We start from the raw sequence: 15,264 nt of genomic DNA, 5'->3' as shown, positions 1-15,264 counted from the left end.
ACTACCATCACTCTTAATAAAAGAAAGAAGATCATCCTTATTAGAGAAATGAGAAGTAAGAAAAATCTGTCGAACCCAACTCCAAATATGTATTGCATTAGAACATTCAAAAAATAGATGTTGAATAGATTCTTCATGCTTTTCACAAAGCGTACACATAGAACATATATGCAAACCCTTATTCTGAATATGCTGATCTGTAGGAAGTCGCCCATGAAAATTTTTCCAGAGTACTAGAGTTTTGGAAGGCGGAATAGATGAAGACCAAATGAAGTTACCCCAACCACATGGAACTCCTAGTTCCAAGAAAAAAGTCCTAGCCGATTTAATAGTGAAACGACCAGACTCATCTAGAGTCCAATTAGGAATATCTTGTTCCTCTCTAACCATGATATGATTAAAAAACTGCAGCATCTGCGGTAAAGATAAGGGAATATTCCAATCATAACCTGACCAAAATTGAGAGACTGTATCCGGAATGCTAGCCCCATCAGATAATCCTGCAATATTTGCTAAAGAAGTAGTAGAACACCATTTATCATTCCAGAAATTAATAAAAGAACCTGTACCAACAGTCCAAGAAGTATAATCAAGTATGATAGAATAAAATTGCTTAATTCCAAGCCAAAGAGAGGAGGATCTATAAACCATTCTAAACTCGTATTTTGATTTAAGAACTCTGGCTTTCAAGAGTAAAGACCAAGGTGTGTTGCTATAAGCAAAGTTCCAAGCAAGCTTAAGAAGATATGCATTATTTTCATGATGAAGATTAATAATATTCAAGCCTCCATCCTCAAAAGGTGAACAAATTTTCGCCCAATTAACGGTAGCGATACCTTTTATCATAATATCACCAGTCCAAATAAAATTCCAACACCACTGCTCAACTTGCTTAATAAGTGAAACAAGTCATTTATACATATTAAAACTATAAGCTAGAAATCCAGTAATCACTGTATTGACCAGCTGGATCTGACCCATCATGCTAAGAGATTTACCTTTCCAAGATGCTAGCTTCAATTTGACTTTATTAGCCAAAGGTTGAAGAAATCGACACTTTGGAGCACCAACAAAGATAGGCACTCCTAAATAATTGAAAGGCAAACAACCATGATTACAAGAAAGAATATTTTGAATTTTGGTGACAAATCTTGGAGAATTATCCATGGTAAAGAAACTACTTTTAGAGTTATTAATATATTGACCAGAAAAATGACCATATGTTTTAAGAATTTCATTTCAACATAGAAAGGAACTGTGAAATCTTCGGTGGTTATGGTATGATCTGTGACAGATATTGCAGAAAGGAATCCCATTTACTAAAAGAGTTTGATGAAGTGATTGATTAATATATTATAATTTAATTATTTTTATTATTTTAATAAGTTTATATTTATCTCTATTTTATAAAACTAATTTTTAAAGTGAGGTTTACCAATATTTTATATTTTATATATATATATATATATAAAATATGGTTTTGGTTATATCATTACTTATTAATTGTGGTTGAATCTTCTAACAAAGATAAAAAAAACATTTTATTTTCTTAGTTCTCCATTCCAAGTTCATTAGTGGAATTAAAAAAGTTTTACATAATTGTATTGGACAGAGTGTTCGAGTGCTCAAACCTCGGTGCACGGGTGTCGGTAGGTCAATTCAGTTGTTGGATCCAAATTGTGGGCTATGAATTTGACCCAGTTATATCGGTAAGCAGTTGTAGAATAATATTTTCGTCATATATTAATATAAGATTATTAGTAGAATATATTTTTAACCTAAAAGATAAGTGTGTGTGGTTATTAAGTTACGTAAATACATGCATACAGTTGTTGGTTGAAAATATAAAGTTGTTAAATAAGAGAGCACCGTGAGTAAGGGTGCACACATAAACAAAATAAAGATTTTCCTACTGTTAGCACCTGAAGATAAGTGGTGCCTCGTTAGCAGGTGATTTTTCTATTATTATTTTATGCTTAGAGATAAGATTCTCATGAAAGAAAATTGTTACAAGAGTAGTTTTAAAAGGGGCTTGAGTCCCCTAGTAAAGGTATACTTATCTTATTTTAGTAAGCTCTCATTGACTTGATTGTCGAAGTGTGATCAACAGGTAAAATCCCCTCTGTGTTCCAATGCAACGAGAAGACGCTGAATAGGAGCTAGAAGGAGACAGGTTAGGAGCAAAGATTTCCACTCAAATCAACTGGCAAGAACAATAATAATAATATTTTTTTAATCGTTATAATTGTATGATATTTCATAAATATATTAATTGTACAATGAACGATATATTTTTGTAATTGTTCAGAATTTCGGTCACGTACTAAGTAATAGAAAGTCATGTATAAAATTTAGTAATCTAACCATAGATGATTTTAATCTCAATCTAATCATGAGTAACTCGCTCAATAGGATACTTAATGATATCATACTTGCAAAATCAGGACACTACACAGGAGATTTGGAAATTGTACAAAATATACAGATAAAAATCATTTCAAAATAGTATAAATATGGTATGATCCACAAAAGTAAGGGACCATTTTTTCTTTCTAAAAAAATATTTAGAAAAAATTATTAAAATCAAGACTACCAAGACTAAGATTTTGAGAACAAGAAGCTACCAAGACTTAAATGGAGTCTCGGGAGCACATAGACCGATAACTATCAAATCACAAAATCATTTTCATACCTCTCAATCAATTTTCAACGCCTCATCCCAACAACACCTTTTTGCAAAAGGAATCATGGAAACATCTTTGTCTTTCAATTGGATGAATCCTACCTTATACAAATATGATGGCACGACAAATCTAGACGAGCATGTAGACATTTATGTCATACAGGTTAGTTTGTACACTTTAGACGTCACAATTTTGTGGAGGGTCTTCCCAACTTCCTTCGAAATGGTCACATTGAGTTGGTTTACCCCATTTATTCGTTTACCTCTCTAATAAATCGATTGCTTTGACAGTCTAGTCTCAATGTTTGTGTTCTAGCCAACTTGAGGTCAGTCGAAATCTGGATGAGCTCCTTGTGGTGATGAGAATCAAACAAATGAGGCTTTTATTAATGGAGGAAGAGGACATCCACCCTCACATTTGAAGTTCTTCCTTCTAGTCTTCTCAAAATTAAAAGAAGACATAAAATAAAGATGAGGCCCAAGCCCAAAGCCCAAGCCCAAGCCCAAGAAGGCCAAAGCCCAAAGAGCCCAAGTCCATCCCATGAGGGGCAAGGCCAAGCTTTGAAATACTCTTGTATAGTTTTAGGAGGTGTGGTTATTAAATAAAGGAGTGTGAAAATGTAAAATAAAGTCACATTACCCATGTGACTTAGGAGAGTGGTGTAGGTGTAGTTTTTGGGAGGTGTCATAGTAGAAAAAGGTCACACCTCCCATGTGACTTGTTTTTAGTGGGAATTTCAAATGAGTTTATTTGAAATTTCCCACCTTTTTTTCAGCACCTTAGGCTATAAATAGAGGTGCTTCCTTTGTAAAATTCAGATTGGAATTAATCTAAGAAAACTCTACTCAAATTTTGAGTGAACTTTGGAGAGCTTTTGGAGCCTTCTTCTCTAGTCTTATCTTGATGGATCAATGGAGTCCTCAAGTGGCGGCATCACTCTTATCTAGGAGCATTCCACACTTCTAGTAGCGAGATCATCCAACATTCTTCCATCTTCATGAGCACTCTCTTCTCCTTCTTTCCTTCTCTTTCTATTGTTTGTGTTAGCTTGTGTTCTTGAATTTTGGTTAGATGTTCTTGCTGTTTTTTTATGAGTTTTTGGTTCGGCAGTTTTATAATTCTGTCCATTCATCTTGTTCCTTTGCTTTTCTTGCTCATTTGTTCGGTTCAATTTGACTACAATTGGTTCATCCAAATGAGTTTGGGATTTGGTACTAGTTTTTGGTGAGTTCTTGTCTTAGAACAATGATCCAACTCTAAGAAAAGTGCCTCTATAATGTCCAACTCAAGGTGATTCCTAAGAAGGTCAATAACCTTTCTCTATATGGCTAGTGGAATCACATCATGTGGTATCATGAGTCTTAGGTTCTTCTTGTTTAATTGTTGAGTTGTGTGCACTTTAATTTCAAGAGCTCTTTTAATTTCTTGCAATTTAAGTTTCTGTTTTAGAATTTTAATTGAGTATTCTTGCTGTTTTTTTTTCTTTTACACCAAGTGCTTGTGAAAAGGTTTATGGCACTCATAATTCTTATGAGTATGGTTCTCTTTTGGAATGGCATTATCCTTCCTAGAGTTTACCTTAAGCTTCCTTTCACTTGTTGTTAAAATTTGTGATGTGTCTTTTAATTTTGTAAGCATGTCAAGTTTTGTCTTAGTCATGTTATTCCATAATTGTCATTACTTCTAGTAGTACTTTTCTTGTTTTGATTGTTTCTTGCTTTAGTGTCTATAATTTTCTGAATTGATATTGATCCTTTGTGCATTTTCTTTTTAGAATTGAGTTCATACTTGTATTCTAGACCTATACAAGTTCCAATACATCATTTTCTATTATGTCTTTGCTAGTTCATAATCCTGTTTTTTTTATTCCTATTAGAATTCCTCTGTTTCTGAAAAAAAAGTGCTTACTGTTTTTCCTTATTGCAATTGATTTACTTACTGGAAAATTCTGAAATTCTGGATTTGAGATATTCAAAGTGTTAGAAAAGAATAGAAAAAAGAATCATTCAAAAATACGAAGTACACAAAAAATGATAAATAAAATAAAAAAGTGTACATTTCTGCCGAAAAAAATACGGTAATCTGGCAGCGATTTTGAAAAATTTATTTCTCTCAATTGGCTTACTGTTTTTAATTGATTCCAGTGCCATTATTGAGTTAATATCTTGAAGTTTCTGTGGTTTAAATTTCATAATCCAGTTCGCTCTACATCATTCCAGTTAAATCAGTGAATATCAAGCACAATTTGCATTAAAAAAAAAATTCCAGTAGCTAAATTTTTGTTTTCTTCATCTACTCTAGTGCTTTTCCTTAAGTATTCTTTTGTGTGCCTACTTTCTCATTGAGTTCTTTATTTTCTTGATTGTCTTTCATTCTTTACTCTTTGAGTTTGTCTTACATATAGTATTCCTTTTGCAATTACCTTTCTTTGCTTATACCTTTTCTTGTTTGTCTTTATTGTTTATTGTTTCATTGGTTTTGTGGTGGTTGCCTTTGAGATTGGTGTGCTTGCTTTGACATCTTTCATTTGAGGATTCCAAGGCCTCAAGATCAGATTGGTGCAAGGACATTATTTCTTTGAGAGTGACCTATTTTTCTGCCTCAATTCACTTCGGCAATTTCATTGCCAAGCTCACTGTTTTTGCTAATTTTGTTTCTTAACTTGTTTGTTGTTTTTGTGTGTTTGCTGTTTTTTATTTGCAAAATGGCTGGCTATTCAAGTGGTGCATCTTACAAACAGCATTCTCCTTCCAAAGCTTCATTGCTTTGACAGTCTAGTCTCAATGTTTGTGTTCTAGCCAACTTGAGGTCAGTCGAAATCTGGATGAGCTCCTTGTGGTCTCCCTTCAAAGGCCTTCTGGAAACGAGGGGGGCTCCTCCTGCGATGACACTCTGACGCTCAAGTCAGTAAGAGCATAAATATAATGAGTATAATATGAAATAGGAGTTGAGAGTACTCCCTGTGTTGTTTATTAGATGTTTAGATGATGTGTGTCCCTTTCTGTAGAGCATAATCAGGTATATATAGACTGAATTGTAGCCTCTCCACCTTTAGTCATGATTCTGTCTTAATTGAGTCATTAAGGATGATTAAGTCTAATTGATTGAGATCCCTTGACTTGTGCTCCCTCATAATGTTAGATACATAGGTCGGGAAACGACCCATAAATGATCAAACATCGGGCCAGGCCCATGACCCAACAGTTTGGATCCCAATCCGAAACTAAACGACCACATCATTTCACATCAATAACACTTGTTAAAATAAAATAAGAGAAAACAAAGTCATTACATGCTTTTATGGAACGATTCGTCAAGGTGACATTCAACATAAAAAACTTTGGTCCTAAGTAGTCATGCACCACATAGTCACCACCCTAAATTGGGATCATTTTCCTATAGCTTATGTAAAAACCATCATCTAATGTGAACGAGCTAAGGTAGAGAGTCACAAAGTTCATGCAATTGAAAGAGTTGAAAGAATTTTGTAATTAGATTCGAGCTAAGTCTGTGATCGAGAAAAAGATTAAGGATTGAGACTAGTCTCAATAGTTCTTATAAAATCGGTTACCAAAAGAGTCGACTCGTAAACCTTGCTTCAAGTACTACACCCTATCAAACACAAGGTCTTCCAAAGTGATCTTCTTATTGTCAAGCAAAAAAAAAAACAAAAAACTATTGTCCTAACAATCCTGACCTTCTAAGACTTAACTTTTCATCAATAATTATCTTCTTATTGTCAAGCAAAAAAAAAAAACAAAAAACTATTGTCCTAACAATCCCGACCTTCTAAGACTTAACTTTTCATCAATAATTATGTTGTATTTTTGTAGTATGTCATTAACATACAAAAAATCATTTACTTTATACACATATTTTAATTCAAGTATGAATTTATCCTTTTACTTCTTCATTTTATGTTTATTTAAATTTAAATTATTATTAACTTAAATTAAAAAATTATAAAAACTTCATTGTTAAAATTTTCACATTTATAATCTTTTTCAAAATATAAAAATGAATATCCTTGTCATTTTTACCAAACACAAATTTTATCTATCCATATCTTTTATATGGTACAAATATACTTACACAATAGAAACAAAATTAATTTTTTATTAATTTCTAAAGTACAAAATTAATTTTATTATTGAATAAATTAATTAAATATCATTTAGGTTTTTTACATTTTAATTACTTAATTTAATTATTTCTAAATTTTTTTTATTTTCAGTTTTCTTATTATAGATAAATCAATATTAATATTTAATAATTATTTTATACAGAACTAAATAATTATTACATTTAATTATTTTAATAAATATAATAATCAATTAAATTATTATATTTCTTATATTTATGTTTACATTTTAAAACAATAAAAATTTCAAATTGGATTTCGGAAACCAAAATGGTGAAGCCAATTACTTTGTGACTTCAACAATTTTATTTATGTTCTTTCATTGGAACGAGGACATGAGATTTTCATTATAAATTTAAGTGGATACTTTTCTATTTCCCATTTAATCTAATTTATTTATTTAGTTTTTGGTCAAAATTGTAGATATTTGATAACAATCACTTTATAACAGTTATTATTCTAAATATTTGTTTTTTCTTATTTCTAAAATATTTAAAAACAAAAAGGGCAAAAAGTTTAGAAATTGGCGTCGCCCGGACTCGAACCCGAGACCTTCAGTGTGTTAGACTGACGTGATAACCAACTACACCACGACACCTTTTTGTTTTCCGAAGATCTTTTATGAAATATATAATAATTAATTTTTCTGTGAAAAGATAAATAAGAGTGGATGGCTTATAAATGTAGTTATAAAATAAAATAATAAGAAAATATTAATTTAAAGATAATTATAGGAGTAAAGTTGAATATTAAAACATGTGCAGTAAATAGTGATATTATATTTATAGATGATATTTGGTCAATTCTAAAACTACAACTTAATCCATAAAATTACAACAATATGACTGACTGAATTTAGGATAAGCTGATTAAATTCATCGCTTTAGAACTTCTAAAAATTATTATATTTACTAGTAATACTTTTTGAAAAATAAAAAGCATTAATAAATAATGGTAGAGAAACATTTTTGGTGAGCCCAATATAATATATTTATAGCAAAAACCTATCAATATGTTTTCTCGAAAAAATATTTATTTATCTTTTTTAAAAAAAAAATTATTCTCGGCTTTTACTTCCTCCATCTCCCACTCAATCACCTTAATAAATGACATAAATGCTCTCAAAGATTTATAAATAAAAGTTAGGTTTTTCATTTCCTCCTTCTCTCTATCTTTGTTGCATTTTTTCCATTAGGCTATGATGTATGGTTGACTTTGCTTGAGATATAGCACTTATGTTTGGTTGATGATTTTCATTCGTTTTTAGTTGGTTTTTTTTTTTATAATCATTGACACCACTTTCATACGTAGATATTGTTGAAAAAGTTGGAGGTTCACTTTTTTTTTTTTTACTTTCTAGAAAGAGTTATTCAAAAAAATTCAGAATTTTGATTATTGAAAAGGAGGAGGGGTGCATAATGTGATTAGTTTCTAAATTAGGTTTTCAGAATATGTTTCTTGAATAAAGTCTCTGGAACATTTTTTTTTTAATAAATATTATAAAAATATGGTTTTTCTTCTTCTCATGTATTGTTTTAGTTGTTAAATATTGTTTTAGTTGTTAAATATTAATTTTGATTACATATATGCATCGTGACATTGGAAGAACTAAGGACTTTTTTTTTCCACCTTTTGAGTTTAAAGATGTCATATATGTATGAATATACAATTTTTTACAACTTATTCTTGGTGTTAACCTTACCAACAATGTCAACCTCCTTAAAATAATTTAAGATGACATCAAATTCTGGATGGATTGACAATTATGTTGAACATTCATGGGATGAAATATCCAAAAAGCTTAATTGTGTCCATATCACATGCAATAATTATAGTGGTATGCTACCTAAACCAAATGAAGTCAAATCACAAGTCCAAGGAAGACCATGAAAAGTATAACTTGTAGTAAACGAGGCTTTAAACACAAATAAAATTGATTTCCTGAAGTGTGAGTGATCACTATTCGTAATAAGGACTTATCCGTGGTATATTGCGTAAGTCCCCCAGGATACAACAGGAACTTTTTAAACATTTCTGAGGACCAAAACTAGTAAGTTACTCTTAAAAGAGTAAAAACTCAATAAATCCAGAAAAAATAATTATAAAGTAAAAGAATAATTCAAGAGAGAGAAAGAAGAAGATGAAAAGGTGAGTGAAGGTTCTCAAGATTCCGCAAGACCAACAATGCGGAGGCGTGAAGGTTACTGGTCGTGCGGCCACGATTCCTGGGTGGAGGGGTAACAACACGCGAAAATCTCGGTGTAGATCCAGTCTCCGCTGCACTTCCGAGATCTCCTCCAACGATAACAAATATTGCTAGGGTTTTCTCACACACTCTGTTTTTCCGTTTCTACACACACTCTATTTTTCATGTCGCAATATTTACGGTTTTACAACAATCCCCCACATATTGCAAAGGATAAAACATAAAAATAAAGAAAGAAAAAGATTTTGGGTTCATCTAAGATGTAAAGCATCAGATATGGTATAACAAGCTATATGAATCAGTCTTAGATTAATGAACTTAACACATGTTGTAGCTGGTATAGCAAGCTATATGAACCAAGACACTTAGTATGTGTTAGAGGTTTATCAATCACAATACACCCCCACATTACTTGTTGTTATCGCTGTGTTACGCTACTAGGCCATGCGTGTGCCTGATATTCATGAGTGCTATAGAGATCTTGCCAAGATCTCATGCAAGCGGCCCCACTTGACACTCATATAAGTGATTTCATCAAGTGTATGCTGCAAATCATACACCACCCATAATGGATATGAAAATCATTAAAAACTTTGTAAATCGTTAAAACTCTTTTACCTCAGAATTTTAACCACAAAGTTTATTCTCTCGATAATGCACTATCTAGCACTTTCACAAGAATGGAAAAAGTTTATCTTAAATCAATATTAGTGCTAGTAGAACTAACAAGTGACTTGTTTTTACCCATATGAACCTTATTTATAGGATTTCCAATCACAAAGGTTGGGTTTCCATCACTTGTTTGTTTTCAAACGACTTAAGTCTCATTCCCCTCGATGTTTCTAAAATCAGTTTTTTCCCTAGGGGTTTTGTGAGAGGATCTGCCAAATTCCGTTCTAACTTAACATAGTCAATAGAAATTGTTCGACTCTTTAATAGTTGTTTCACTAAATTATGTCTCAATTGTATATGTTTGTTCTTTCCATTGAAAGTTTTATTTTTAGTTATAGCTATTGCCGATTGACAATCACAATGCATTGATACAGATGGAGTTGGTTTCATTCCTAATGGAATGTTTGTTAAAAAGTTATTCAACCACTCAGCTTCACTACTAGCCATCTCGAGAGCAACAAACTCAGATTCCATTGTTGATCTTGCAATAATAGTTTGTCTGGCTGATCTCCATGTAACTGCACCACCCCCAAGTGTAATACATAACCACTAGTTTGTCTGGCTGATCTCCATGTAACTGCACCACCCCCAAGCTATTAATTTTTAATAGCTTTTTAATTTTAAAAACAGTTATTATTTTAGTTAGCCAACTTGACTATCTACTTTGATTAAGATTGAGTTGAATCATATTGTATATAAGAAATAACAAACTCAAACATATTTAATTATATATAGTAAATTAGTTTATTTTATAAGTTAATTTTAGTTTATGGATAAATTAATTTTTAATTTTTCTTCTTATTATTTTTAAAAGAATATGTATAGATAATTGTCCAAACATAATAAATAATTTTTAAAATACTAAGAGAAATGATATCAACATATATTTCTAACACATTTTTCTTTTGACTAAAATTTATTAGAAATCTAAAAGTTGTTTGGTTTCATTTAAAAAATTGAAGAATTTGCAATTTCTAACAAATTTTTACTCATAAAAGAAAGTGTGCTGGAAAGATTGGGGCAGCACTCTTAAAACAGTTAGTATTTTCACCACCACCTGATCATTTTAGACGAACATTGTAAATAACAAAAACAAAAAAAAAAGGTGGTTCTTCACGCATCCCATCAAATTTCTCCTTACACTTGTCAAATAGACAAAATGTCTTAGAAAGCTTTTTTTCATAACATACTCTTTGTAAAAATTATTTTGAAAAGCACATTCAGAGATAGTATATAACACGTTTCGAAAACTTTATTCCAAGATATTCTATTCCAGAAAACGTTTTCCATAAATATATTTCATGAATTCCAGAAAGTATGTTACAGAAACATTCTGAAAAAATAATCTAAAAGTTATTTTTAAAAAGGTATAACAGTCTTTTCTGAAATTCATGTTCCGAAATTGATGGGATGCAGGGTGAAATTTGTTGGGATGCTGGAAGAAAACCCATAATAAAAACTTGACTCATCCAATTGGCATAAGTGAAATCTGATAGATCAAAATCATACAATTGCTGTATTTTGATGTGCTACTTGCGATTTGGGTGCTTAGTGTTTTACTTCCAAAGTCAGTTGGCAGAACAACCAAGCATCACAAATATGCATTTTGGGCGTAGAAACCAAATTACATCCACGTTCCAACACAGCAATATTCTTGTCAGTTATTATGCTTGAAGAGTTTTGTAATGTACTGGTTGCATGCATTTCTCTAGAAAAATTTAGAGGGCGAACATTGTCAATGGCAAATATTCCAACACTGTCGTACAAATAAGAAAGATCAATGATTTTTTGGAAAACAAACGCATTGGCTCACTCCAAATGGGCTGTTATTATTTTCGTCAAAGCAGTGCATAGTTTCATTCCAAAGAACACTTTTGCTCGAATGCTTGCTGCTCTTTGCGACACAAGTCAAATTCATTTGTATGGTAGTACATGCAGCCAACATAATCATTCATCTCATTTGTGCACTTTTGATGCAGATCTTTCAAACTGCAGAAAAAAAATTTGATTACCATCACCATGATATGTGAATCGACCATAGAAGACCTTTCATGTAACGTAACAATATATAAGATAGTTCAGAAATCCAAGTTCTAGCAGTAAAACAGCCTTTTGAAGCTAAGAGCCACATCCATATATTTCTTAGTTTGACAATTCATCTTTGAAACATGTTAGATATTTTATTACTGTTGTTACTACCCCATCAAAAATATATGGCATTCCCAAGTTAACAAATGTAGAAATTTTAAAACTACCAAAGCATTAATTATGAACAAAATTGCAAGATCCATGAATTTGATGATAAAAGAGTGTACAATCAGCAATAAACATGAATTATTCGATATGGATAAGACCACAAGTGACTTTCATGCAATGTAAAAATGACAGTCATCCATGTTAATACTAATTCATGGTAAGGCTACTTCCCATGCCATCTTATCTACTCTCCTTACTAAATCTTCTATAGGTCTTCTTTACACAAGTCCAAACCACCTAACGATAGACCCAACTATTTTCTCTGGAATATGTTATGTACAAGCTTTCTCTCGATTGCTTTACTCCTAATCTTATCTTGTCTAATGCATCACCCACTTGTTTTAAGGGCACACTGGTGCTGGTGATGATGGCACAGTATAGTATGCTCACTCATCCACAGCAGTTCTCTCATCTTTGACTACTTAATTATATTCTTATAGTGAGAAGAGAGAAACAAATAGTTTTAGTACTTAAGTACATCTTCCACCCAGCAGAATGAAGTTATTTATATTCAAGAGTATTACAGAGATAATCAATGCCAAAAGGTATTACTAGAGAACAATTAAGATGCTACTGCTGCCTAAGATGCATTGAGAACCTAGCTACACCAACTTACTAAGTATCTGGGCTACTTGGAAAACAAACTTTAAAGAAGCTCTCATATCCTAAAACATTCTTATTTCCAACACTCGTGTTAGCCTTTAACTGCAAAATTGCCAAACACTCAATTCCAAGATTCTATAAAGTATGACAAATCTTATACCTGTGCTAAAATTTTCCCTTGAGCTTGAGCAGTACCTTTTGATAGAATTTTGACAGTTCCAATAGGAGTAATGCTATTCAATGCGAAAGAAAATGGCCAACATTTTGACATACTTCAGTTAGATTCAAGGATAGCTTTTGGATTACAACGAGGAAGGTTCCATTTCCTCATCACACAAGCATGCAAATCATTCTGTCAAAATCCCTCACATAAAAGTCTCCTTATCTAGCATTTCAAAGATCTATATATTCAATCAGAAAGCCTTACTCAGTTATCATTCAACCAGCAATTCCAAGAAGTAGACCAAATTATACAACACAAAATCAGGTGACAAAAGTAAACAACGAGTAGGGCTCCAAATTCAATCTTCATCTACTTGTTGTAGAAAATGGAATTTAAACTCAACTAAATCTCACACCACCAGCAAGCAAGTTAAGGTTGATAATCGCTCATGTATCATAATTTGGGCATATATCCCTCCATATTGGATTTCTAACACATCTCCTTCTTGCGAGAACCAGAGATCCATGAGATTAGACATTTGAGAGTACTCCGGGATGACATGATAGACACAAAAATCCAATCCTATTTCATAGACAATCCTATTCGAGGTTCTATTGTAGACTAAATGTATAGAATGAATAACGTAAATAACAAAATAAAATTGATTTTCAAGATCAGAAATATAACCCAAACAAAAAATAGAATCAAGAAATGAGTCACAATTCAAAATCTGAAAAATGAACAAAACCTATTCCAATTTTTCTAACCTACCAAACAGGCAAAAAAAAGAGAGAGAGGAGAAAAACTAACAGTCCAAGGACACAGCGGGTAACGTTGCGACCCTTGTCGAGACACTTCTCAGGGTTGGGATCCTTCTTCTTGCACTTCAGAAACTCCAAGTTCTCAGAGTGGCACCGGATCCCAATGTGCTTCGACGATGCCATCAACACCGACGACGATGGGATAGGGTTTCCCGAGGTATCTACAGCGCTCGCCATGTGCACTTTCAATCTTTGTTAGCCACAACCAAAAAGGGAACACCAATTCGATCACTGTCTTTTCCTTTGCTTCCTCAGAGAATGAAACAAAATTAATGGGAGAATGGGGAAAGAGAAAATGGAGAACGGAAAGATATTTACGGAATTGCCCTGATCCCTGCTTCACAAGATCAGAAAATAATACAATATCATATAATATATATATATATATATATATATATATAAAATATTTTTTTATTAAAAGTAAATAATTCTATATTTTACTGTAAATAATTTTTTATTGTGTAAATGATTTTCTATTATAGTTAATTATTTGAATTTAAAAAATAATTACATAAATTTTGTATAAAAAATTTGTGTAAATAAAAAAGTATATTCTCTATTACTAGCGGAAACCACTCTTTTACTCAATTTTTACTATGATAAAAATTTAACATACATACAAAAATAATTTTGGATGAGTTGAAATTGAAAAAGCAAAAAAGAAGTACAGAGAGTGATTGAAAATAAAGGTTATTTTATTTGATATGTAAGATTTGGTGTGAAAATGTATGATAGTATGTTCTCCATTTCTTCTTGTTGTCTTAAAATAAGGAATTAAAGGAAGAATTAGTTTTTATTTTTTAAGTAATTCATATGAAATGACAAAATATTTCATTGTATTAATAAAATTAGATATATTAAATAAAGATAGAATCGAAAAAAATTATATATAAAAAAAACAGTTATAATGGAGAATTCTCTTTATATATAGCTATAAATTATATATATAAAACAAAACATATCACATATATTTTTATTTTTATTTTCAAAAATTTCATCTCAAAAATTAATTTATGAAATAAGAATTATAAATAATTATAATTTAGTTACATAAACAATAAATGTAGATCTCTTACATACCTTTTCGCATAAAATACTATACACTTCAAACATGAAAATAAAACAAGATTTTATCATATGTAACTCAACAAATCTAGATAAGTTTAACTTGTTGTTTTAAAAAGTAAAATTTAATCGCAACCTGGAATAAGATTTGTAGCGATGAGAAATCTCCACATAAGATGAATGGAAAGGTAAAATCTTACAAGAGAATGATTATTTTATTCATGTCCTTGTTCTAGTTATACTGCTCAGTGATTGTTTCGATAAAAGATAAGACATGCCTTTATATTATTACTCTTGTTCAAAGCACAAACTGCATTTGCTACAGAGTTCAATGAATGTGTTTTCACCTTAATTAGCCAAGTTTCAACCTAGAAAACAACTTAAAATCAAAAGGTTAAAAATACAATTGATGTCATGACATGAACTACAATTTTGGACTTGTACAATAATAATTTGTTTCAGGGAAAAAAAACTCGTTGTTGATTTTTATTTTGGAGTGCTACTTGTGGTTTGACTGCCTCCTGTTTTACTTGCTACTTCAGTTGACAGGAACCACCAAGTTATCAGAAATATGCATTTTGAACATAGAAACCAAAAATCTTGTCAGTTTTTATGTTTGAAGATGTTTAGTTTTGTCCTGCTTGCACGCAATT

General features: G+C 31.4%; 1 protein-coding gene and 1 non-coding gene across 2 annotated transcripts; both read right to left on the bottom strand.

The window, feature by feature from the left end:
- Positions 1–7,349: 7,349 nt before the first annotated feature.
- On the bottom strand, positions 7,350–7,423 carry TRNAV-AAC (transfer RNA valine (anticodon AAC)). Its single transcript has one exon. It is a non-coding gene; the product is annotated as a tRNA-Val (tRNA).
- Positions 7,424–11,381: 3,958 nt separating this feature from the next.
- On the bottom strand, positions 11,382–13,860 carry LOC137818400 (NADH dehydrogenase [ubiquinone] 1 alpha subcomplex subunit 8-B). The gene is made up of 2 exons (XM_068621810.1): positions 13,536–13,860; positions 11,382–11,692 (listed from the first exon to the last, which is right to left on the bottom strand). Exons 1-2 carry the CDS (start codon positions 13,721–13,723, stop codon positions 11,560–11,562), a joined length of 321 nt encoding a protein of 106 aa, XP_068477911.1. The 5' UTR covers positions 13,724–13,860; the 3' UTR covers positions 11,382–11,559.
- Positions 13,861–15,264: the final 1,404 nt, after the last annotated feature.

This window comes from Phaseolus vulgaris, chromosome 10 (genome assembly GCF_000499845.2).
Source record: "Phaseolus vulgaris cultivar G19833 chromosome 10, P. vulgaris v2.0, whole genome shotgun sequence".
Taxonomy (NCBI): domain Eukaryota; kingdom Viridiplantae; phylum Streptophyta; class Magnoliopsida; order Fabales; family Fabaceae; genus Phaseolus; species Phaseolus vulgaris.
Note: the sequence above shows the minus strand (reverse complement) of the source record. Positions and strands in the feature narration are given on the sequence as shown.

What these genes read in the sequence shown, in the direction of transcription:
- LOC137818400 (XM_068621810.1), bottom strand. Translation starts at nt 13,723, where the DNA reads ATGGCGAGCGCTGTAGATACCTCGGGAAACCCTATCCCATCGTCGTCG. An exon ending in ACCCGCTGTGTCCTTGGACT is followed by an intron (nt 11,693 to 13,535) that starts GTTAGTTTTTCT and finishes TTTTTTCTGCAG; the next exon opens with TTTGAAAGATCTGCATCAAA.